The 24,589-nt window shown below is 41.4% G+C and overlaps 1 protein-coding gene across 1 annotated transcript; it reads right to left on the bottom strand.

Moving 5' to 3' along the window:
* Positions 1-4,782: 4,782 nt before the first annotated feature.
* LOC147309150 (carbonic anhydrase-like) lies at positions 4,783-14,347 on the bottom strand. The gene is made up of 7 exons (XM_086271348.1): positions 13,927-14,347; positions 12,519-12,716; positions 10,447-10,565; positions 10,204-10,296; positions 10,048-10,110; positions 9,724-9,879; positions 4,783-6,184 (listed from the first exon to the last, which is right to left on the bottom strand). The coding sequence occupies exons 1-7, from the start codon at positions 13,958-13,960 to the stop codon at positions 6,065-6,067; spliced, it is 783 nt and encodes a 260-aa protein (XP_086127474.1). The 5' UTR covers positions 13,961-14,347; the 3' UTR covers positions 4,783-6,064.
* Positions 14,348-24,589: the final 10,242 nt, after the last annotated feature.

Raw genomic sequence — 24,589 nt, forward strand, 5'->3', positions numbered from 1 at the left:
TGCAACGTGCAGTAGTGATGGCAACAACGCTTATGGTTTAGTGTTATTAAGCATGATAATAGCAGCAGGTATAAAAGACATTCTTTGTCTCTTGGTCTTCACTGCAAGCACTTTATACCAGCAACGTGAGGGAAGCAGCTGAAAATTATTAAAGAGAGGATTGTCTGAACATAACATGAAAGAGGCTGCCTTCCTCAGCACCTGCCTGTTATAAAAGTCCACAAGCTGGACCTCCCTGAAATCTGACCAGCCATTTTATCAGATCAGAAACTTTATTGTCATTGTCATGAGAACAACGAAATTAAGAATGGTCCCCGATCATTGCATCATCCCTAGCAATATCAAAATATAAATAAAACAATAAAATTCAATAAATAAAATAGATAGAATACTTAAAATACTAATAAGATATAACAGTAAAACATTCACATACATTCCCACACACGTGCTTCAGACCGTGCATAGATTAACACAAGAGTGGCGTGATGGACATTTTTTTGTAGTATTCATATGTGTTATTGCAGTTGGATAACAGCTGTGTTTGAGTCTATTAGTCCTTGCTCTGATTGCCCTGCCTGAGGGCAACAGTTCGAACAGGGAGTGGCCAGGATGTGAGGTGTCTTTTATGATGTTTTGGGCCTTTTTAAAACAGTGGGCGTTGTGTAGAACTTCCAGTGTGGGGAGAGGGCAGCCAGTGATCTTTTGGGCGGTGTTAATGATCCCTTGGAGTGCTTTCCTCTGAGCCCCTGTGCAGCTAGTGTACCAGATGCATATGCAGTAAGTTAGAACACTCTCAATGGTGGCTCTGTAGAAGGACACCAGCAGTCTCTGTGTGATGTTATTCCTCCTGAGAATTCTCAGGAAGTACAGTCTCTGTTGGGCCTTTTTCAGCAGCTCGGAGGTGTTCACACTCCAGGAAAGGTTCTCCTCTATATTGACTCCCAGGAAGCGGAAGCTTGCCACCCTTTCTACACAGTCCCCATTTATGAATAGTGGTTGGATCTCTGCCTTTTTCCTTCTGAAGTCTATTATGAGTTCTTTGGTTTTTGAAGTGTTGAGGAGGAGGTTATTGGCCTTACACCATGACGTCAGCTGCTCCACCTCGTCTCTGTACGTAGACTCGTCTCCCTTGGAAATGAGCCCCACCACTGTGGTGTCATCTGCAAATTTCACAAAGATGTTGCTGTGGTGGCGAGGAGTGCAGTCGTGTGTGTAGAGAGAGTAGAGCAGTGGACTGAGCACACAGCCCTGGGGTGAGCCAGTGCTGAGACTCAGGGCTGAGGATGTGTGATGGCCAACTCTGACTCTCTGTCTACGGCCCGAGAGGAAGCTATTGATCCACATGCAGGTGCTGTATGGAAGCCCCAGGTCTTGTAGCTTGGCCACCAGTTTGTGTGGAAGGATGGTGTTAAAAGCTGAGCAGTAATCCACGAAGAGCATCCGCACATAGCTACCATGCTCTTCCAGGTGAGTTAATGCAGCATGGAGTGCTGTGGCTACAGCGTCTTCCGTGGATCGGTTTGCTCTGTAGGCAAACTGGTGTGGATCCAGGCTGCGGGGCAGGGCTGCTGTGATGTGTCTGCGGACCAGCTTCTCAAAGCATTTCATTACCACTGGGGTGAGTGCCACCGGTCTGTAGTCATTCAGGCCGGTGATGTGGGGCTTCTTAGGCAAGGGGACTATGGTGGAGGACTTCAGGCAGAGTGGGACAGTCGCCTGTGCGAGGGATTTGTTGAAAATCCTGGTGAAGATCCCAGCCAGCTGTCCTGCACAATCCCTCAATATTCGACCTGGCACACCATCAGGACCCGCCGCCTTCCTCGGGTTAACAGCCTGCAGCATGCGCCTCACCTCGTGCTCTTCCAGGGTGAGGGTGGTGCTGCTATGGGTGGCGTGTTGCTGCTGTGGCTCCAATACCTCCGGTACCCTGGTCTCAAAGCGGGCAAAGAAGATATTCAGCTCCTCTAACCAGGTTACAAAGTCTGATCGTATTGGTCAAAGACAAATTACAATACTCTCTTAGCAAAACCAGTGCATTACTAAAATTATGATTATCATCAATTCTCAAGTAAAATCTCTTCAGCTCATTAGCCAACTGACATTCTGAGCTAAAACCAGGGAGACTTATTACATGAGAGTGACCAGTCATGTGTTTCATGCCTGCCCAGGCAACCCGGAAGTCATAGCTTCCCCATCTCAACTTCTACCTTATGCTTGCATTTTATTTTGGCTTTTTTATTTGGGATCTGATCGCCTTCCTAATTTTCTTCACCTCAGATTCACTTTAGAGATATTCCCTTCAAAGGGCCTCCTTCAGGTGGCGCTGTCACTTGGTGTTGTTGTTGCTGTTGGTGTTTGCTCTCTCTGCGGTAGAGTATCCCTTCCTTTTCCAACACACAGTGGTGTTTTTGAATAGATTATTTCCATAGCAATTAAATTAAAATTTTTTAGATAACTTCTGTTTTCATAGTATAATCTTCACGCGCTTCATCCGAAGCACACTCTCTGTGTACTCACTCCCTAATTCAGTGCCAAAGTATTCATTCACTGTGTCTTTACTGTTTCGCTAGCTTAGCTTAGCTCATAGCTGACTCGCTAGCAGCATGGCCTCCTCACCTGTCCCTCCTGCACTTTCCTGCTCATTGTGTCAGATGTTTAGTTACTCCTTTAGCAGTAATGATACTTGTAACAAATGTAGCATATTTGCAGCTCTGGAGGCCAGGATTACTGAATTGGAGACTCAGCTTCGCACCCTTGATAGGCCCGTAGCTAGCCAGGCCCCTGTAGCTGGTGCAGCCGAAGATAGCATAGGCCCCGCTAGCTGTCCCCCGGCAGACCCCAAGCAGTTGGGGAAGGAGGGCAGCTGGGTGACGGTGAGGAGGAAGCATAGTCTTAAACAGAAGCCCCCATCGGCAACCATAGTCAATTGTCTTCCAGGGGCCAGAGCAGGCGACACTGAGAGAAATTTAAAACTGCTGGCTAAGGATAAACATCAATTCATTAAAATTTTAATTCACGTCAGCAGTAATGACACCCGAAGAACCAGGCTCAGGGAGGTTACGTCCGATTGACGTAACCTCCCTGAGCCTGGTTCTGCCGGAGGTTTTTTCCTGTTAAAAGGGAGTTTTTCCTTCCCACTGTCGCCAAAGTGCTTGCTCATAGGGGGTCATATGATTGTTAGGTTTTTCTCTGTATACCTTACAATATAAAGTGACTTGAGGCGACTGTTGTTGTGATTTGGCGCTATATAAATAAAACTGAATTGAATTGAATTAAAAGCTTTCTTCCTTTCATAAATCAGCCTCATAAGAGCTGATTTATTATTAGAGAAAAAAAATGCACAACTTGAAGGAAGGAAGAATCATATCTCTACAAAAGGAGATATAGTTGCAGACAATGTCCGTCAGTTCATTCATGTTTCTGGATGACTCCACAAACACCAACCAGTCAGTACAGTCAAAGCATCCCTGTAGAGGCGTTGTTACTCCAAACCTTTATGTGGTGTTTCCTCACCATCTCGCTCCTCAGCACAAACTGGCGGGAGATGCACCGTGTTGTGGTCAGAGGATCCGAGGGCGGGGCCTGCCACAGATGTTTGCGCACCTTTTATGAAACCATAACATAGATCCAGACTTTTATTGAAGTGTGTTCACATGTTGATAGAAACTGCCCAATGTCTTCTTCAAATTACAGTGATTAAAGTCCCCCAGAATAATATTAGGGGCCTCAGGAGAGAGAGATCGGAGTGAGTACACAACGTTGGAGATGGTGTCAGCCGCAATCTTTGGGTTCACTTTATGATGGACACAACAGTGACACTGGTCTGCGGGAATTCCCTCGGCAGGTATGGCCTCATAGACATGGAGAGAACCTCAATGTCCGGCAGACACACCTGTTCACGGACAATAAAGTTTTTACACCATTTCTGATTAATGTATAAACACACCCCTCCTCTGTAAGATTTCCGAGTAACTCCGGAAATCAGCAGCTTTGCATTTATGCTCAGCTTTTTCATCGTCACAACAGATTGGAACTGCCCCAATCCATTATTCAATCTCAAGCTCTGCTCTGATGATTGTGGTTACAAGTGGTAGAAATGAGCTCTTCTGAAGGGTGGCTGGTGTTTCTCTTAGACAAAGCGTGACAAGTTCAGTGATTTGGGACAGAATGCTACTCCTGCACATTGAAACGAGCCAGATGAAGTCATACAGGGAGCTGTTAGGATGCTTCATGGGAAATTCCAGGGAGAGATGTTCCAGGCCCTGTTGTAGACCCAGAACATGCTGGAGAGATTGGTGAGATTACGTTTCCTGGCTAGGAAAGGCTTGGTATTGTCCTGAATGAGCTGCAGGAGGTGGCCGGGGAGGGAGAAGCCTGAGCTACTCCACTCAGCCTGCTTCCTAAGCAATCCAGACCCAAATAAGGAGGACAAAATGGACGCATGGATTTTGATATCTTGACAAAATATTTGACAAAAATGATGCAATTATTGCCTGTCTTTTTCAGATATACGGAAGATTAACAAAGTCAGAAGGATTCATTGTCTATTGATTTTGAATGTGATAGAAAATTATGTGCTAATCCTTGATCCTTCACTGATAATTTACTAAAGAAGTAAAAACTAAACCTGCTAGTGAGAAGATCACTTTTATTCTTTAACAAGAGATTTTAAGATAAGTCTTCCTCTGGAAACCAAGCATATATAAAATGAACTGTAGTAAATCCAGTTAATTCCCAAAAGAAGAACAAATATTGCTGTGAAATAAGACAATAATACATATGTTTTTGAAATTGTTGCACTTTTCCATTTATTAAGTGAAAGAGTCTCACAGGCATTTACACATGTAATGCGACTATAAGCAGTTAAACCTGTTTTACTATAGATACACCCTAAAACAATTGATATGAAAAACAAAACTTACATTGCTCTGGTCTCTCATAAATACCTGCTATTTATTTAAGCTTAGTTAAATGGAGAATAAGTTAAAGGCACTGAAAAAAAGAGTAAAAAGGAACAGTGCTCATAGCCATAAAATGATGCCACTTTCTTTCCAATTTGTCTTAAAGACAGCAGTTAAGGCACTGTGGTGACCAGTAAACAAACAAACAAACAAACCAAAAAAAGAAAGAATGGAAAAATAGCCTTCAAGACCGTGGTTAAGGCACTGTGGTGACCGGTACACAAACAAACCAAAAAAAGGAAGAAAAGAAAATTAAATGACACAAATAAAATGTATTGTAGTGCCACTGAGAAGATAAGCCATATGGTTTGGTTGTACTATTGGTTAAAGCTAGATTAGACAGTCCTTAACAACAGACTTACTTCTGTTATTGTACCATAATGGGGGGGTCAAAAGTCAAATCTACTTACGTAAAAGCACTACCTGATAGGTGGTGGCTCCAACTGCTGTATAGTGTGTAAAATGATGAGTACGACTACAGAAGAATGTCATATCCAAGTTCAGTAACTTCCTGTTTTTGCTGACCGGTTTACTGACCAGTGGCAGAATTAGCCATCGGTAAGCCTTTGACAATCTGAGCAGCTGTCTGCAGCACAAATCACAACACAATCAATTCATAGAAAGCTTCAAAATGTTGATAAAGGCAAAGTTTAAGCACGAGGAAAGATTTAGAAGACTTTAAGAAGAACATTAAGCAGACTTTTGCTTCATAAACAGGAAACTGTTCATGAATAGATCATTTGTGCTTTATATGACAAATTAAAAGCAAACCTAGTCTACAGTGTCTTTTTGATGAAATTGATAACAACAACTATATATTATTGTTTAGATATTAGATATTATTGTTTACTGACACTTACTTATAAATAATAATTCACTTTGGAAAGAGTTTGTTGTTGTTGTTTTAAAAATGCAGATACTGCAAAAAAAATCTATTTAATCTAATCTAACTAGAAGTCCTACATCATTGTTATTGGCTGTTACAATTTTCCATGTGATTTCAACAGAGCAACAATAAAGTAAGTAAAGCCTGCACACAGGGAACAGGAATGTTCACCAAAAGAAGAAGAAAAGAGTAAGAGGATCTGACAAGGAAGAAGGGCTTATTTGAAGGATGCGCGGACCAGGCGGCCCTTGAGAGGCTGTGGAGGGCGGTAGTTGTCCACCATGTAGCATGGAGCTTCTCCATCTCCGGTGAAGAGGAGGCTGCGAAACTTGGCCATCTAATGAGGAAGGAAAGTGACAAAGGGAGAGTAATAAAAGATCATGTTTCCATGGACTTCTGCAGAATTTTGGAATTGCATTAGTACAATTTCTAGCAATCATCACCAAGCAGATTAGATTAGGAGATTACAAGTGAGAGGTGAATGTATACTCTGTAGTATCACCAAGGGCTGGTTATATTGATAACTTACAAAATTACAAAGTCAGTGTTGCAATGTAACCAGTTACTGTATCTAGTAAGCAAGTACACTACCTTTCAAAAAGTACTACATGATGTACATTACTTTTTAAATTTTTATAGGTGAACAAAACCATTTCACCGTAATGTTCCCACACAGACATATTTAACAAACAGCTATTTCAAATTGTAATCATCATCTAAGCCTTATTTAAAATGAAAGAAAGACGTTTGCAGTTGAGTATCATATAAAACAGCCTATTTTACATGTACGCTCACAGTGCACTTCTACCCAACAGTAATACATGCATAAGCAAATAATAAACCTTTTAATGAAATAATGTTTCATCCACCTCACATCCATTGAAGTGTCATTAATTACTGTTACATGCAAGTGGTTGGTATGTGGGAGAGGCCCATCCAATAAAAGTTTCCTCTTTAGCATTCCCTTATCATGTCAAATGGCTTTTTGGTCCAATTTGATGAAGGCATTGGTTTAACCAAACGGAAGCTAAAAGGACTTTTCTTCATACACTTTTCTGAGAACATTCACACCACTGTTTCACAGGATTCCCAGGACAGGATTAGTTGAACATCAGTGTGCTAGGACTACAATGTGGAATGAAAGATGTTAAACAATTAAATTACTAAGACAACATGGAATAATCTCACTGCAGTGTATGTGTGTGTGTGAGAGAGAGAAAGAAAGATAAATGCCGAAAGCAGTAAAATTGCTAAAATAACTATTTCACTGGGAGTGAAATAGTTATTTTAGCCTTTAGCTAGCTGGTGATCTTGAATTTACTTTAGCAGGCCAAAGTTTCCCTTTATCTGTCACTAAATACATGTTGCACTGTGTTTCAGTGTTGCTGCACTGATTTCTACTTTGTGGAAAATAACTATATCTATATATACACTCAACAAAAATATAAACGCAACACCTTTGTTACTGCTCCCATTCCCCATGGGATGGACGTAGAGACCTAAAATTCATTCCAGATACACAATATAACCATCCCTCCCAAACAGTGGTCACAAATCAGTCCAAATGTGTGGTAGTGGGCACATCTGCTATATTGAGATAATCCATCCCACCTCACAGGTGTGCCACATCAGGATGCTGATCTGACATCATGAGTAGTGCACAGGTGTACCTCAGACTGCCCACAACAAAAGGCCACCCTGGAATGTGCAGTTTTGTCTCACAGCAAAATGCCACAGATGCCACAAGCAATGAGGGAGCGTGCAATTGGCATGCTGACAGCAGGAATGTCAACCAGATCTGTCGCCCGTGCATTGAATGTTCATTTCTCAAATGGTAAATGGCCTGCATTTGTATAGCGCTTTTCTAGTCCCTAAGGACCCCAAAGCGCTTCACACTACATTCAGTCATTCACCCATTCACACACACATTCACACACTGGCGATGGCAAGCTACATTGTAGCCACAGCTGCCCTGGGGCGCACTGACAGAGGCGAGGCTGCCGGACACTGGCGCCACCGGGCCCTCTGACCACCACCAGTAGGTAACATGGGGTTAGTATCTTGCCCAAGGATATTTGGCATGCAGCCAGGAGGCAGCCTGGGATCGAACCACCGACCTTCTGATTAGTGGCTGACCTGCTCTCAACCATAAGCCGTCTCCACAGGCGTTTCAGAGAATGTGGCAGCACATCCAACCGGCCTCACAACCGCAGACCTCGTGTAACCACACCAGCCCAGGACTTCCACATCCAGCAGGTTCACCTCCAAGATCGTCTGAGACCAGCCACCCAGACAGCTGCTGGAACAATTGGTTTGCACAACCAAACAATTTCTGCACAAACTGTCAGAAACCGTCTCAGGGACGCTCAACTGCATGCCCGTCGTCCTCATCGGGGTCTTGACCTGACTCCAGCTCGTTGCCGTAACAGACTTGTGTGGGCAAATGCTCACATTCCATGGCGTCTGGCACGTTGGAGAGGTGTGCGCTTCACGGATGAATCATGGTTCACATTGTTCAGGGCAGATGGCAGCTGAGAATGTCCCAGTTCTTGCATGGCCAGCATACTCACCGGACATGTCACCCATTGAGCAGGTTCGGGATGTGCTTGACCGGCGTATACGACAGCGTGCACCAGTTCCCACGAATATCCAACAACCTCGCACAGCCATTGAAGTGGAGTGGACCAACATTCCACAGGCCACAATTGACAATCTGATAGACTCCATGCGACGATGTGTTGCACTGCATGAGGCAAATGGTGGTCACACCAGATACTGACCGGTTCTGGGTCCCCAGACCCCCAATAGCGCAAAAAACTGCACATTCCAGGGTGGCCTTTTGTTGTGGGCAGTCTGAGGTACACTTGTGCACTACTCATGATGTCAGATCAGCATCCTGATGTGGCACACCTGTGAGGTGGGATGGATTATCTCAATATGGCAGATGTGCCCACTACCACACATTTGGACTGATTTGTGACCACTGTTTGGGAGGGATGGTTATATTGTGTATCTGGAATGAATTTTAGGTCTCTACGTCCATCCCATGGGGAATGGGAGCAGTAACAAAGGTGTTGCGTTTATATTTTTGTTGAGTGTATGTGTGTCTTATAAATGTATGAGCACATTTAATGTTAGTGGAGAACGCTTATTGCCACCTCTGTGTGAGTTTTGTGTCACACGAGGGTTACATTCATGAGTGCAAACTGCGCCCTGGAGATACAGGCAGTCAGTGTAATCTAAGTGAAACACCAGTTACTTAAGGTTTAGACCCACCCTACTAAGTCTGATATGGCTTCTGTAACTACACTCTTGACAGTGATAATGTTTGGATCAACATTCTGGCCCCCCAAACCATGCACAACCACTAAATGAAATGTATAGTCATACAAACGTGTGTACAATTATACTGTAAAAAACAGAGTAACGGGTAAACAGCCTGTTCTCTTTAATCAACAACAATGAAATTGTGTTGATTTCATGAGTCTATGAAGCTTAATACTTTCCTTTCACTTTCCTATTTGATGTGAAAATCTTTCAGCATTCTCAGCTGACAAAATGACTAAAAAGCATGTACACATTTGTGCACATGTACTAAAGTGTATATTTTCTTTGGACTAATACACTCACACTCTGACATTCTACCTAAACCCTTATAACACTGTCGCCAAGGGCTTGCTCGTTGAGGTTATATTATTGTTGGGATTTTCTTGGTATTATTGTAGGGTTATTGTAGGGTCTTACAATATAAAGAACCTTGGGTGACTGTTGTTGTGATATAGTGCTATATAAATAAAATTGAATTGAATCAAATAGTTATAACTACACATTGCCTATGTGTGTGAAAGGGATGGGGTTGGGGGCCAAGATAAGTACTTGTGCAGGGCTGACGCTGATTGGCTCCTTAAGTACAATCCAGGTGACACTCTCCAGGAGGGGAGGAGTCGTCAAAGAGCCCTCATAGGTCCAATAATCCGGGGAACCAGGAAGAAGAGTCCTTGGATCAAAGTTAGCAAAGGTTGTCTGCTTTCCCTGTAGGCATGAGGGAAGAGAAAATGGAAGAAAGGAAATACCAAAAGAAAAACCATGATAGTGGCATCATTAGTTTCCAACGCCTTTAAACTGCTCTGCACAAACAGTACGAGCACATTTGTTTTCAGCAAACCTGTATTTTACCAATTCTGAGACAGCTGATTTTACCTTGTTCTTGATGGCATCCAAAGCATCCAGAACTTTCTGAAGGCGGGGGTTGGCAGCACCAATCTGGAACACAATGTGAAGATAACAAACTTTTATATTTAACATTTTTTGTTTTTACATTATTCATTTTGAACTTTTTAGCCTCTGACGGTTCACCTTTAGAAATACCCCCACTACAGCAAGTCCATCAGGCTTTTCAGCTGCCTCTCCAAAACTGGGGTACTTAGTGTTCCAGTGCACCAAGTGAAGCTAACAGGAAAATCAAACAAAGTTGAAATATTAAAGCACAAAGCTGAAGAAAGTAAAGTAACAACTAAATAGTTGTTTACACAACAGACCCACAAGTTGCATATTGTGTGCAACTGTTTTTAATCCTATGCAGTGTCAAGATCTTTTTACCTCACAGGGGAACTTGATGCCATTGAGAGTGTGCTCAGAGCCTCTGTTGTCACTTCCTCCCCAGTGGAAATGAAACTGCCTCAGGCGGTAGACTCCAGAAATAGGACCCCCAGTCAAGGCTAGTAATAACAGAACATCATAATCATTGGGGCCACAGTCAGGAAAGGACAGATGTTGCATGTGTTGATCTTTGTATTCAGCATTGAAAAAGCAAAAGACCCAGGATTTTCAGAGTCTGACCTGTATGAGGATAACACAGGATTTTAAGTCTTTTCTGGTTCTCAATTTTTTTGAACTTTTTGAACTGAGTAGAATGACTTAATTCTGTGTTTACTTTTACTTTTGTAATGACATGCAGTACACTGGATAAAAGGTGAACAGTAAAAGTACTAGTATAGTATAGTATAACAGGGTGGGGTACTGTAGATGTCTGTTGACCTGCAGATAATGAAATAGAGCTGATTATGATTAACTGCATGCTGACATCATCATGCTTATCTACTACAGTACATACAGCAGGGGTGGCTGCATAAACAAGACAGATAAAGCTAACTAATGCTAGGATCAACTGTAAATGTACACAATGTAGTGATGGGTCGTTCGCGAACGAAATGGCTCTTAGAGCCGACTCTTTGACGTGAACGACGCGAGCCGGCTCCTTATCGCGAGCCGTCACGTGGGTTTTTTTTTTTTTTCTTTCTCTCAGCCTCTCTCTCGCACTTTTTTTCCGCTTCACTCTGCACGCGAGCCTTGTGCTTTACGCTGGGCAGAGGGGGGAGGGGCGGTAGTTACACTCAGTAGCACAGGAACAGAGCCAGAGAGAGAGAAAGAGAGGCAGGGACAACAACATTAGAAAGGTATAGTAATCATCCACAACTATTTTCAGTTGCAGATGATAAAGGATTGAGAAAGTTTATTCATGCAGGTCCATATGACAGAGAATATGCATGTTCTTTTAGTTTTCATATTATAATTTATATTTAATTGTGTTGTGGTTTGCAGTGTTTTGTGTTCTTTTCACTTTAAATTTGTGAAAGGAAAAAGCTGAAAATTTAAATAGTTAAAACTTGAAATGTGAATAGTTGATTTTTGTATTAGATGATTTATTTATTACATTTTATGTGGAGTGAATAAATAAAAGTATATTTACGGTGGCCCCTAGAGACAAAGCACATACAAACTTCAAATCACGTACGAACTCTGAAGCATGTACAAACTCCAAAACACGTAAAAACACGTACAAACTCCAAAACACGTAAAAACACGTACAAACTCCGAAGCACATAAAAACTCAGAAGCATATAAAAACTCAAAACACGTACAAAAGACAACAGAAGTGCTCCAGGATGCTGGGCGCAGTGTTGAGCCTTTGTTATCTTGTGGCTACACAAGCCAGCAAGTACCAACGACCGGATTTGGTGTGTGGTAATAACAGGTAAATGAACTTTTTTTTAAATTATTTGAATATATATATGAGTGCCTGTGTATAAATACACAAACAATACACACATGCTTTCAATTGTGTAATTTAAGTGATCTAGTAGCTCTGCTTTGGAAGTTCAGTTAATGCTAGAAATGTGTTTTGGAGTTTGTACGTGTTTTGTCTCTAGGGGCCACCGCATATATTTATATATAAACATATATAAATAAAACCACTTGTTTTTATGTTAGTAATTCCTTTTGTGCATAATTTTATATTATTGTTAATAATAAATTAATTAAAGCAACAAAACAACCTGAAGAGCCGGTTCGGAGCCGAAAGAGCCGGCTCTTTTTAGTGAGCCGAACCGAAAGAGCCGGATCTCTAAAAAGAGCCGGAAATCCCATCACTAACACAATGACATACACTTTAGAATTTTTTAATCAAAGAGTCACATTTTCTGACCCTCTTCTACACAACTGCAATATAATGAATATTATATACTCATTACACTTTTGTCCATAAGGCTTTATAACTGTACAAAACATTAAGAAGATTGCATTGGACATCTAGACATTTATTTGATGATTTAGCCACACCTTACAAGACATAAATAACTAGATGAATATCTTTTTTGTGGCTCTGTACTTACTGGAGCTGTCTGTGTCATCCACAAAGTCCACCTGGAAGGAGTGCCCATTGTTCAGAATGCCCTTGGTGTTTGAGGGGTCGTAGCTGATTTTCAGAGCCTTCAGAGATGGGTCATAATGAGCTTCTTTAGGGATTATGTTAATGGGAGACTGCCTGTTCCCATCAGCTATGGGGAAATCTGCAGCCCATGTGTCAGGTCCTGCAAATACATGCATGTGTTAACATCACACATACGTTCCACATATGACTCTCCATGCTATACATAAGTATACTGAGAATTTTAAAATGCACCATTTCTATTGGTTTTTCTAACTGAAGTTAAATGTAAATATACGATGTTTACGACTAAGAAATGTAGAACTTATATTTAATTTCTCATTTCTGTTTATCAAGTACAAGGTCTCAAGGTTAAGGTGCTCACATCCTTTATGAGAGAGTTGAAAAATTAACACGTTTAAACGATCATACTGCTACTGACCTAAATGAGAACCTTGATGTTGAAGTTGTTTAGTTAATAAAAGCAGCAGTACCACAATACATACGATACAAATGACTTTCAAAGTATCTGAGTTCTTTCCAAGGTAAATGCTAACAGTATGAACACAGTAAGTACTGGAAATCTATTACACTTGGCACATAAATTGCTAGATAATACCTCACATGTAGGTTAGATACAGAAACTTTCATACAATTTCTAATGAAAGGTTGTAATAGTCAAGTCTATTTATAATCCATAAATTGTAGTTTTAAAAGCCATTCTATCGAAATAAGTCTCTTCCAAAATGTCCTCAGCTCTAAATCTCAACTGTACAAAATATGTATATATACATATATATATATACATATGTGTATATATATATATATATACACACACATACACAACATTTTCCCATTTTATTCCTGTCTATAACATCCAGGTATTATAGGCAGTGAAAATATATTCTATAAATATATAATTAAATAAATATATTACTAAATAAAACATAACAGCCCGTTTTTATTTGAACATAAAATTACAGAAAATGTGTCCCAGAGAAACAGTTATCTTAACTAATAAAACTAACAACTAACTTATCAAAACAAACCAAATTACATATTTATTTTTATTTAAAAAAACTGTAATAAAATCCATTCATTAAAATACAATTATGGTTTTAATGTTTAATCATAAAGGAATAAATAAATAAGAACGCTTAGCTTCTGTAAACGATCAGGGTCTCTGTAGGTCTGCTCCTACCCCAGGCTTAGCCGCAGTGGTGTATTGTTTAAGCAATGAAATTATTATAGAAAATGGACAAATTGTTGTTTGTAATATATGCCACTGTCTACACAACTATATAGAAAACGGAGTTGAGTGGGGCAACATCCTCTCCTACAGCAAACCCGGTAGGATGCTCTAAGATCCTCACCGTTGGTCGGTTCGTATCCCCATCCATGAGACATGGCTGCTCCAACTGTAAGCTACCCTGGTACTGATTAATCCACGTCAGTCTGCCGGACGACAAAAAGGCGAAGGGTGATCTGTAATTACCACTCGCTGCGTTGCTTTATATACGCCGTGTCAGTCCTCACCCCGGTGGGTTTGGCTTGCCGCTTCTTAAGAGAGAACAGGGCAGCCATTCAGAGATGTGATGGTGGCGTCCTTTACTAGCCCAGTCCTCCTGCTCGCCTCTCCTCCCCCCTGCTTTCCTCACGATATGCGGGGTCTCACTTTTGAAACGACGTGATGGCGATTTTTCAGCCCGCTCTCTCTTCCCCTGGCAGAGAAGGATTAGTACCTGATGCGCGCACATCCTCCACACATGTATCTCTTCTAGCACCCGGCAGCGTGCCGATGCTGTCTTTCGGTGCTTCCAGCGGATCTGATATTGTGAAGCCTCTTGCCAGCTCTTGTTGGTGTAGCTTTGTGCACGGGATGTTCATGCCTTTGCACGCTCAGAGGAGCTTAGTTGTGGAGTGGAGGCTTCAGCCCCGCAGTTAAACCGTTAAACACAAGCACACTTTCCTACCAAAATAGCCCTAGTTTTCAATATCCTAAGCGAAACAGGTCAAAACGCAAATAAATAATATAATACACTTTAAACCCTAATACTCAAAGTAGTTAAATACATTGTGTAAACGTAATTTCCCCTAAAAATCTATAACTTCAATATTTTGAGTTTCTCTTTTTTCAGTGTGAGTTAATTGAAGCAATTGAAGTTATTTTGCTGAATAAGTACCAGTTAAAAATATTTCTGGTTTAGATATCTGACAGCAAACATAAAATATTTTTTAATTTTTAACATAAAGATCGAGTTCATTTTGATTTTGACATTGGACAATACAACAGAACTGCTTTGATTGGTAACTTGAAGGGTCTTAGATTTTTATTATTCTTTATATATTATAGATAGTGCTTGCCTTGCTTTCTTGTTGCCTGTATGGTGGGTGAAACTGACCCAATTTCAAATGGCAGCACACCTGAGCAGGCAGGGCTCTGGTGTATAAAACGCCCATAAACTAGCTCTGCCAGAACCTCTTGGGTTTCTTCTCTGCTTATTTTTCATGGACGCTGCTTAGCTGATAAAGCATTTCAGTTTTGTTTTTAGCACATGCTCTCTCAAATACCCTCTGTGAATTCAGACATCATGTGTTGATATGCTGACAGTCGTTCAAGCTAGGTGTCTTTATTTTATTTAACTGAAATATTGTAAAATATCAGGGGTGGCTGGAGCTCAGGTGGTAGAGCAGGTCGCCTACTAACCGGAAGGTTGGTGGTTCGATTCTAGTCTGCTCCAGTGTGCATGCCAAGTATCCTTGGACAAGATACTAATCCCAGGTTGCCCTTTGATGCATCCATTGGAGTGTGAAAGAATGTATGGTTGTTAGTTAGCACTAAATGGGTGTGATTGGGTGAATGAACAAATTGTGTAGAGTGCTCAGGTAGAGTAGAAAAGTGCTATAAGAACCAGTCCAATGGCCTCCAAACTCTATATGTGTTCTTGTTCTTTTTTTATCACATACTTTGAGCCTGGTTGTGACAAATGGAGACTCGTCTGCACAATTATCTTGTTCTCAAGTTTTTTTATGCTTAATTAAAAGCTTGGTGTGCTATTTTGTAAGACTTCAGTGTTACATTTGTGTACACTAAATTGGCTAGTCGTATCTTTGGGTTTGCCTTTAGAGAAAGTCCGAGTTATTAGTCACAGTTTGGTCATTTGTGGTTGACTGATATTCTGGGGACTATATCTGCTGAGTATTAGCTTCAGGAGGCCTTTGGAGAAAAGCAAACTTTGCCACATTAACTTGTTAAAACCAAATCAATGAACTTCAGAATTTTGAGTTGTTTCTTGGGTTATTTGCCTATTGACAAACATATTGAGCTGATCTATAGAAGTTTTCCATCTTGCTTTGGGGACACACCTTCTAAAATGACTTGGATTGAACATATTTTGATGCGAGTAATGCAAAACTGATCCGGCAAAGATTTTAGTCTCTGAGGAAAAGAAAAAAATTAATCTTAAAGTTCAGTATATGGTAGGAAAATAACATTGCAGTGATGTCTTCATCAAGCTGGACTTCCCCTTGTCTATTGATCAAAAAATCAAAGTTGCCACAGTGTTTTACAGATTGGAGAAAGCACAGTGACTATATGGAACTAACTATATGTGGGGTAAAGGATACTAATCCTTTACCCCACATTGGAGACTGTATTGGCCAAGCTGGTGCAGTGTGAGCAAGTTTAAATGAATCTTTCACCTCAAAATATTACACACAATAGCCTACCCTATGGTAACAACAGTTTAAAATGAATCCAATTGAATTAAAAATGAAAAACAAAAGTATAACGTGTATATACATATTCACAGTTTTTGCTTAATACTTTGTTGAAGCACCTTTGACACTAATTACTACGGTGGCCCCTAGAGACAAAGCACGTACAAACTCCAAAACACTTGCAAACTCCAAAACACATGCAAACTAAAAAACACATGCAAATTCCAAAACACGTACAAACTCAAAAACACTTGCAAACTCAAAAACACATGCAAATTCCAAAACACAACGGAAGTCCTAGGGGCTAGGGGCAGTGTTGAGCCTTTGTTACCTAGTAACTACACAAGCCAGGAAGTACCAATGACCGGATTAGGAGTTTGCAGCCTTTTTTTTTTTTTTTTTTTTTTTTTTAACTTCATTTATCACATTTTAGACATACAGTCAAGTAAGGGGGTTTGCAGCCTTAAAGGCCGCATTTTAAGGCTGATTACGTCACAGCGACAAGAGAAGGCTTTCCCAATTCAAAGGCTGCTCTACATGCGGCCCTCAAATACGTCCTTAATTTCCCTGAATTTTAAGGATGGGTCGGTGTAGCCTTCATGGCCCAACATATCCCAGACTTCATAGTGCGGTGGTGGTGTGGATAATTTTGCCGAAAAAAAACGGTGGAAGCGGAGCGGAGGAAGAGTAAACTTTCAGAAGTAAGTACTGAATATTATGTCACTTATTTATGCGCAAATATTTTTTAATGAAGAACATTAAACCATTATTGTTGGCCACATGTCAGGAAAGTTATGTGACATTAGCGATGTCTATACTTTCAGAATTAACTTGGTTTTAAAGCCTTTACTTTAAAAATATATATATATAGTAGGGGTGCAACGATATTCGTATCGATATTGAACCGTTCGATACAGTGCTTTCGGTTCGGTACGCATATGTATCGAACAATACATTTGTAATTTATTTTATCAACTTTCCTTCTGACGATGCTGTCTGTGTTGAGCGCTCAGTGAATCTGCGTTCGACTACTCCGCCTAGGCTGCACTGTCGAGCGCAGATCCACTGAGCGCTCAACACAGACAGCATAGTCAGAAGGAAGAGCGCAGGGCAAGCTAGCAAGACAGAAGTTAAGCTCTCCTTGCAACATGGACCTCCCCCACTCTCATTCAGATCTGGCGTTTGGAATTATTTTGGTTTTCATGTGACGTATGACCCTGAAGGTAAGCGAGTCATGGACTAAAGTAAAACAGTATGTTGGATGTGCCACGCAATGCTCAATTACATGGGTGGGAGCTAGTGTGTTAGCGCAGTTAGCTCGTTAACGTGTTGGCCGTCTAGCCCCATGCACGGGGCGATCGGCGGTAGCTCGTTAACGGAGATTTGCCGTGTTGTGGCGTTAAGGTCATTTCAACGAGATTAACCTGAAAGCACTAGTGGGAACACAACGAATATGACTGCACATTTACACCGACATCATCCTAGTGCAAAGACAAAAACAACAAGCATGCTACTAACTTTAGCCGAGTCATTTAGACAGCTGTTAGCACATGATTCTCCTTATATGTTTAATATGCTGCTGAGAATATAGCCCAGAAGAAGCGGATAGTATAGCTTTTATTTTGGAAAGAGACATTTCTCTGTAATAAACTCTCTTTTCCAAATATGAGTGATTCCTCAATCAGATACAGGGCTCGCAAAATCGCTAGCCCGACGTCCTGGGGCTAGCGATTTTTTTCAGACGGGCTACCAAAATCTATCTCTGCCCTGCCCGTCGGCCTATCGTAGGAAGGAAAAATATATGTCAATGCTTTTTTTCAGAATCAGAATCAGAAAGGGTTTTATTGCCAAATGTTGAGCAGGTTTACAACATTAGGAAATTGCTGCGGTGCTTCAGTGCAAACATGCTGTCATAAATTGCGCTTAAATAGACATGAAAAAATAAAACTAAGAATAAGAATTAAAAGTGCTACGTAGAAAGATATATGCATGAGATATACATGAGATATATACATGAGAATAAGAATTAAAAGTGCTACGTAGAAAGATATATACATGAGTGCAGGTGGTGATCAGTGCCAAAACATGGAATCATGCAGTGAACACAGCGTAGGGTCATGAGTTAGTGGCGGGGACAATCATGTGGTTATTGTTCATGTGTCCAACAGCAGAGGGGAAGAAACTGTTCTTATGGAGAGAGGTTCTGGTGCGAATGGACCGGAGCCTCCTGCCTGAGGGGAGCAGGTCAAACAGACTGTATCCAGGGTGAGAAGGGTCAGCTGAGATCCGAGCTGCACGCCGCAGTGTCCTGGAGGTGTACAGGTCCTGCAGAGATGGGAGTCTGCAGCCAATCACCTTCTCAGCAGAGCGCACAACACGCTGCAGTCTCTGTTTGTCCCTGATAGTGGCTCCAGCGTACCACACGGTGATGGAGGAGGTGAGGATGGACTCGATGATTGCAGTGTAGAATTGCATCATCGTCCGTGTTGGCAGGTTGAATTTCTTCAGCTGCCTCAGGAAGTACATCCTCTGCTGGGCTTTCTTGATGACGGAGGTGATGGTGGGCTCCCACTTCAGGTCTTGGGTGATGGTGGTACCCAGGAAGCGGAATGAGTCCACAGAGGTGATGGGGGTGTCAGTCAGGATGATGGGGGGGAGTGGGGCTGTGTGCTTCCTGAAGTCCACAATAATCTCCACTGTCTTCTGGGCATTCAGCACCAGGTTGTTGTGGCTGCACCAAGACACCAGACGTTCAACCTCCCTCCTGTAGGCAGACTCATCCCCGTCCGAGATGAGCCCAATAACGGTGGTGTCATCTGCAAACTTGATTAGCTTGACAGACTGGTGGGTGGAGGTGCAGCAGTTGGTGTACAGGGAGAAGAGCAGAGGAGAAAGAACACAGCCCTGAGGGGAGCCGGTGCTGATGGTCCGAGAGTCCGAGACATTCTTTCCCAGCCTCACGTGCTGCTTCCTGTCCGTCAGGAAGTCAGTGATCCACCGGCAGATGGGATCAGGCACATTCATCTGGGAAAGCTTGCCTCGGAGATGGTCTGGAAGGATGGTGTTGAAGGCAGAGCTGAAGTCCACAAACAGGATCCTGGCGTAGGTTCCTGGGGAGTCCAGATGCATTCTTTCAGAAATGTAGCTGGGTAATTATGTCATTGGCATCGGTGAGCCACTGTCAATATGTGACATATTGAAATCGCGTTTGAATTTGCGCTTGTTTTTTGCTTTCACTTTGCAAATGTCCAGGTGCCTTCTTTTGGCGCACCGGCCGGTCACGACCGGCGGGGGAAAAGTCACTTGGGTCAGAACATGGGGTGCCACCATCATCCCACTTCTGACACCAATGTGGCGAGCTCAGACAACGAGGAGACGGAGGTATCGTTTGGTCTTGCTTCCCGTGAGCTAGCCAGGGAGCACAGCCATTTATTGACATCTGCAGAAGAACACTGCCGCTAGCTACCTGCTCAGCGCGGCAACCGCACAGCAACAACAACAACACACAGGGCGCCCTCTGACCCCGGAAGGACACACCGTCGCAGCGAGAGGGCATCACTCGTCACTATGGCAACATAAACAAAACATAACTGTACAAACAGAACCCCGAACAGCCCTGACCCGCTACAATATGCTGCTGAGAATATAGCCCAGAAGAAGCGTATAGTATAGCTTTTATTTTGGAAAGAGCCATTTCTCTGTAATAAACTCTCTTTTCCAAAGATGAGTGATTCCTCAATCAGATTTATTTTTTTAATTACTTTCAGCAACATTAAATTTAAAAACTGTACTTTTGAGTTAAAATATATATTTATAATTTTAATAAATGACAAATTAAAAAGGCATGAACATTTTTTTTGTATCGAAAAAAATATCGAACCGTGACACCAAAGTATTGAACCGAACCGAACCGTGAATTTTGTGTATCGTTGCACCCCTAATATATAGGCGACCTTAATCTTACAGAGATTGTGATGATTTTGTGGATAATTCAATTCAATTCAATTTTATTTATATAGCGCCAAATCACAACAAAAGTCGCCTCAAGGCGCTTCATAGATACAGAGAAAAACCCAACAATCATATGACCCCCTATGAGCAAGCACTTTGGCGACAGTGGGAAGGAAAAACTCCCTTTTAACAGGAAGAAACCTCCGGCAGAACCAGGCTCAGGGAGGGGCGGGGCCATCTGCTGCGACCGGTTGGGGTGAGAGAAGGAAGACAGGCTAAAGACATGCTGTGGAATTAAAGTCAGTCATATATCCACAAACACAACAAGCTGAAAGTCAGTGATGCTGCTCGGTTTGCAGTCCTGAATATCACGGCACAAGCAGGATTCACTGCACTGTTAATGTGAGCTATGTTATATTGCTGCCTCTGTTCGGTGGTGTCGAGCCAAACGGACTTTAACGTGTGTTTGAACGAGCTGACGGTTCACTCGTTAAGCTGAAAGAAAGATGCTTTAATCACAGCAGTCACACATGTGTCCACTGTACCATCTGGGACTCTTCTTGTTTCGTAATAACACAAACACTAAATCCTGCTTCTTTTGTGCTGTTTTGTAGCAGTGTGTACACCTGAGACTGTCACCTGTCTGTCTGTCCTGCACTCTCTCTCTGTTTCTTTCTCTCTGATTGTGGAATAAAAGTATGAACATGTGTTTATAAGTTACACTTGTGTTTGAGTCCTGCAGCTTATCACACATTTGATTTCCATGTGTGACGACTGCAAGTGTCCAGAGTGAGGACAGACTGAGGGAGCCACTGCTGCACATCATCTGTGAGGCTTTGCAGCCCTGATGATCCACCAGGACAAACTCAGCAGTGTGTGAGGAAGAGGAGGAGGAAGAGCCAGCAGCAGCTGACAGATGGAGAGAATAGACAGACTGTTCCCTGTTTGTGAAGGACTGCTAGGAAAGTTTAACATAACTGTCTGTGCTGAATCAGTCTTATTAGGTAATGTTCAAATAATGTGATCATCCCAGTGTTTCCATTGTGGGAGAAAGTACTCAGGGCCTTCAAGTTACACACTATGAAAGGCAGCAACAAGGTTAATGTTGAGAAACCTAAAGTATGTATCAGCAGCAGAATGGAGCTAAAAATAAATGTTTGTTTCAGTTCTATGAAGCTTTGAGTATTTTGGATCAGTAGCACTGCTGTGTTTGTTGCATCATATTGCTGTAATTGTTTATATGCTTTATATATTCTGAGGTAAGTTGATCTATAGTGTTACATCATATTCTATAAGGATGTTATGTGTTTGTATACTTTCTGCCCAGTTTGACCCATTTAGCAGAAGCCAGCCTGTTTAAGGCTCTGATATCTATTCTGTAGAGCTGGGCGATAGAACGATAACGATATGTATCGCGATATAACTTTTACTCGATAGAGAAATTAAGCTATCGCGATAGACCTCGCCGCTCTTGTCCTCAAAAAAAAAGAAAAAAAAAAAAAGGTCAGCCAATCCAAATTAAGTAGCGCAGAGCCGAACCAATCACAGCCGCAGCGTCACGTCGCGTGACTTGTTACGTACAGCACAAGTGCCAAGCTGCACGTGTGTTTGTTTGGGAAGCAGCCAGCGGGTAATGGAGGAAATGAGTGTGCCGACTAGAAAAATCAACCGAGCGTGACCGAAGAGAAAACAGATGATGGTTCCAACGCCGGAGAGATTGTCGAACGGAAGAGCCATAGAAGTTCCGTAGTGTGAAGGTATTTCGGCTATTTCAAGTCTGACAAAAACAGAGTAGCGTGCACTGTAAATTGTGCCGAAAGCAAGTCTGGAAATACAATAAAGCGGTGCATGCGTCACACTGTGCGCCACGTTATTGTTTCGGTGAATGAATTTCTACAATACTGTTAATTCTACTCTCTGCAGTGTTTAAATACTTACATATACACACAGTTACTGTCCGTCCACACATACGACTCGGTTCTGCTTCTATGCCCCAGCTTTGTTTACTTTTTCCCACCGAGGCTTCTAGACTTCTGATTGGCCAACATTTCTGCACGGTTAGGAATCTAGCGCCACCTGCTGCTTTGGCATGTTCATAGCAGCGTTTTCCTTCATTTCTGCCTTTATGTGTGGACGGGATTATTTTTTAAAACGAAAACGGAAAATCTCCGTTTTCAAAAATACCCGTGTACGTGTGGACGTAGCCTCAGTCTCTGACTGGAAGCGCTAATTCGTCATTCGGCTTTTGTCAGACTAAAGTAACTGTTAAAACTGTTTGAAAAGCTAAGCTATACAACAAGGAGAGATTGAGAATTTCCTTTTAGTTCTCAGTTTATTTGATATTGACAAAAGTTAGTCAGTTTTGTCTGTTCTTCTGTAAAACAAACTAAGATTTATTTTTAGAATTAATATTTTGTTTCTAAGTGGAATTGACAATTTAGTCTGTTTTGTTTGTTCTATTTTGAAACTTAAACGCTTTAGTGGCTGCCTTTTGTGTAGTTTGCAATATTTGCCTTTATTTATCTGAAAAAGTCTCATGTTCCTTAAGTACATCTACCCTGTTGAACTTAATATGGGAAATAAATATTTAAATAAAAACAAGCTGCTGATTATTTCACATTTTACTTGTGAGCAACGGCACATTTAAATCTTACAAATATAGTTATTTGGCTTATATCATGATAGATATCGTTATCGCCTGAAATGAAAAAAACATATCGTGATATGAAAAAATCTCATATCACCCAGCTCTACTATTCTGTATGACTTAAAGCAGTTATGACATGGTCTGATTTTCTCACCCAATAAAGGAATATTTCATATATCAGTCTACTCTTCATTTTATCAGAAACAGTTATCACAGCTTGTACATTTTCTTTTAATAAATATATGTAAGCAATGAGCCAAATTTAGTAATGCCAACATACTGAAGGAACAACATTTGTCTCTTATATATGATACACCTATATATGCACTGTCAAAGATACTTGTCTTTGAGTGAAGATTTAAGGTGATAAGACATGTAAATAACTGCAACTTGAATCTGTACTGAAGCTCAGTATTTGACACAGAGTTCATGTTCACTGCTGTAATAGCTAACAATGACTAATATAATAACCATAATATTGGCCATATTATATTTACATTACCAAAGTGATATGACTTTAGTCTCATAAACAACATCAGCTAATTCTTCTTTACTAACTAATCTTGAAATAACTGTTCAGTACAGAAATGAAGCCCAAAAATCATGTTTTACTGTCCTGTGGTCTCAGCCTCAGATACTTATCAAGTCACACAAAGCTCTTGTAGAAACAAATAAACAAATGAACAAAATATGTTCTCCTTCATTTCTGTCAAACAAAGTTGTATGACACGTTTCCAGCGGTTAGTATCATGGTTGCTAGGCAACCTGGGAAGCGCGACGGAGACTAGACCGTCCCATACAGACAAACTTGCCGTTTATTTTGCAAATCGAGCTCAACACTGCCCCTAGCGTCCTGGAGCACTTCCGTTGTGTTTTGGAATTTGCATGTGTTTTTTAGTTTGCAAGTGTTTTGGAGTTTGTACGTGTTTTGGAGTTTGCATGTGTTTTGGAGTTTGCAAGTGTTTTGGAGTTTGTACGTGTTTTGGAGTTTGCAAGTGTTTTGGAGTTTGTACGTGTTTTGGAGTTTGCAAGTGTTTTGGAGTTTGTACGTGCTTTGTCTCTAGGGGCCACCGTAAATTACAGCCTTAAGTCTTTAAGTATAATGAAACAAAGCTTGGCACTCCTATTTTTGCACAGTTTCTCACATTGATGATCTTAGCTGTAGCATGGCCTCTGACTTTATATCTATTACACGCTCTTTTAATTTTATTCAGCATGTCTCTGAACCCACTCACTTTAAAAGCCACACCTTGGCCCTTGTGTTTTCTCTTGGCTCATGGATCTCATGATCCATGAGCAGTTCATAAATCAGGATTTTGCTCAGAGGTTTTTTGATTTGCTTGAGCCAAATTTGATGAGGGGTTACAATGATGCTGATGTTGCTACACAGTGTTTTAACAATCACTGTTTGGAGTTAATAAAAAAAAAAAAAAAAAGCTCATCCATGGATAAATGATGCCATACGGAAAGTTCGGTAGGAAAGTAGAACACCTTTGGCAATTCAATTCAATTGAGTTTTATTTGTACCAAATAAATAGCCGCCAATATATAAAATAGCCTCAATTTAGTTTATATTTTCTCCATTTTGGTAATGAAGCTGAGTTTGAGGTTTTTTTGCCTCCATGAGTCTGCGTTTTGGTCCTATCCTGCCTGCTTCACACAGCCATCCTCGACAGAAGATCACAAACATGATGGACCCAGCAGACATCCCAGAGGAG

Source organism: Aulonocara sp. 'chitande type north' Nkhata Bay, linkage group LG18 (assembly GCF_057382095.1).
Source record: "Aulonocara sp. 'chitande type north' Nkhata Bay isolate Kocher_YH1m ecotype deep benthic linkage group LG18, A_spYH_male_GT1.1, whole genome shotgun sequence".
NCBI lineage: Eukaryota > Metazoa > Chordata > Actinopteri > Cichliformes > Cichlidae > Aulonocara > Aulonocara sp. 'chitande type north' Nkhata Bay.

Coding starts and splice junctions, on each gene's coding strand:
- LOC147309150 (XM_086271348.1), bottom strand. CDS start 13,960: ATGTCTCATGGATGGGGATACGAACCGACCAACG. Junction 10,111..10,203: donor TAGTGGGGGTATTTCTAAAG/GTGAACCGTCAG, acceptor ATTGTGTTCCAG/ATTGGTGCTGCCAACCCCCG. Junction 9,880..10,047: donor TGGATGCCATCAAGAACAAG/GTAAAATCAGCT, acceptor TCATGCCTACAG/GGAAAGCAGACAACCTTTGC.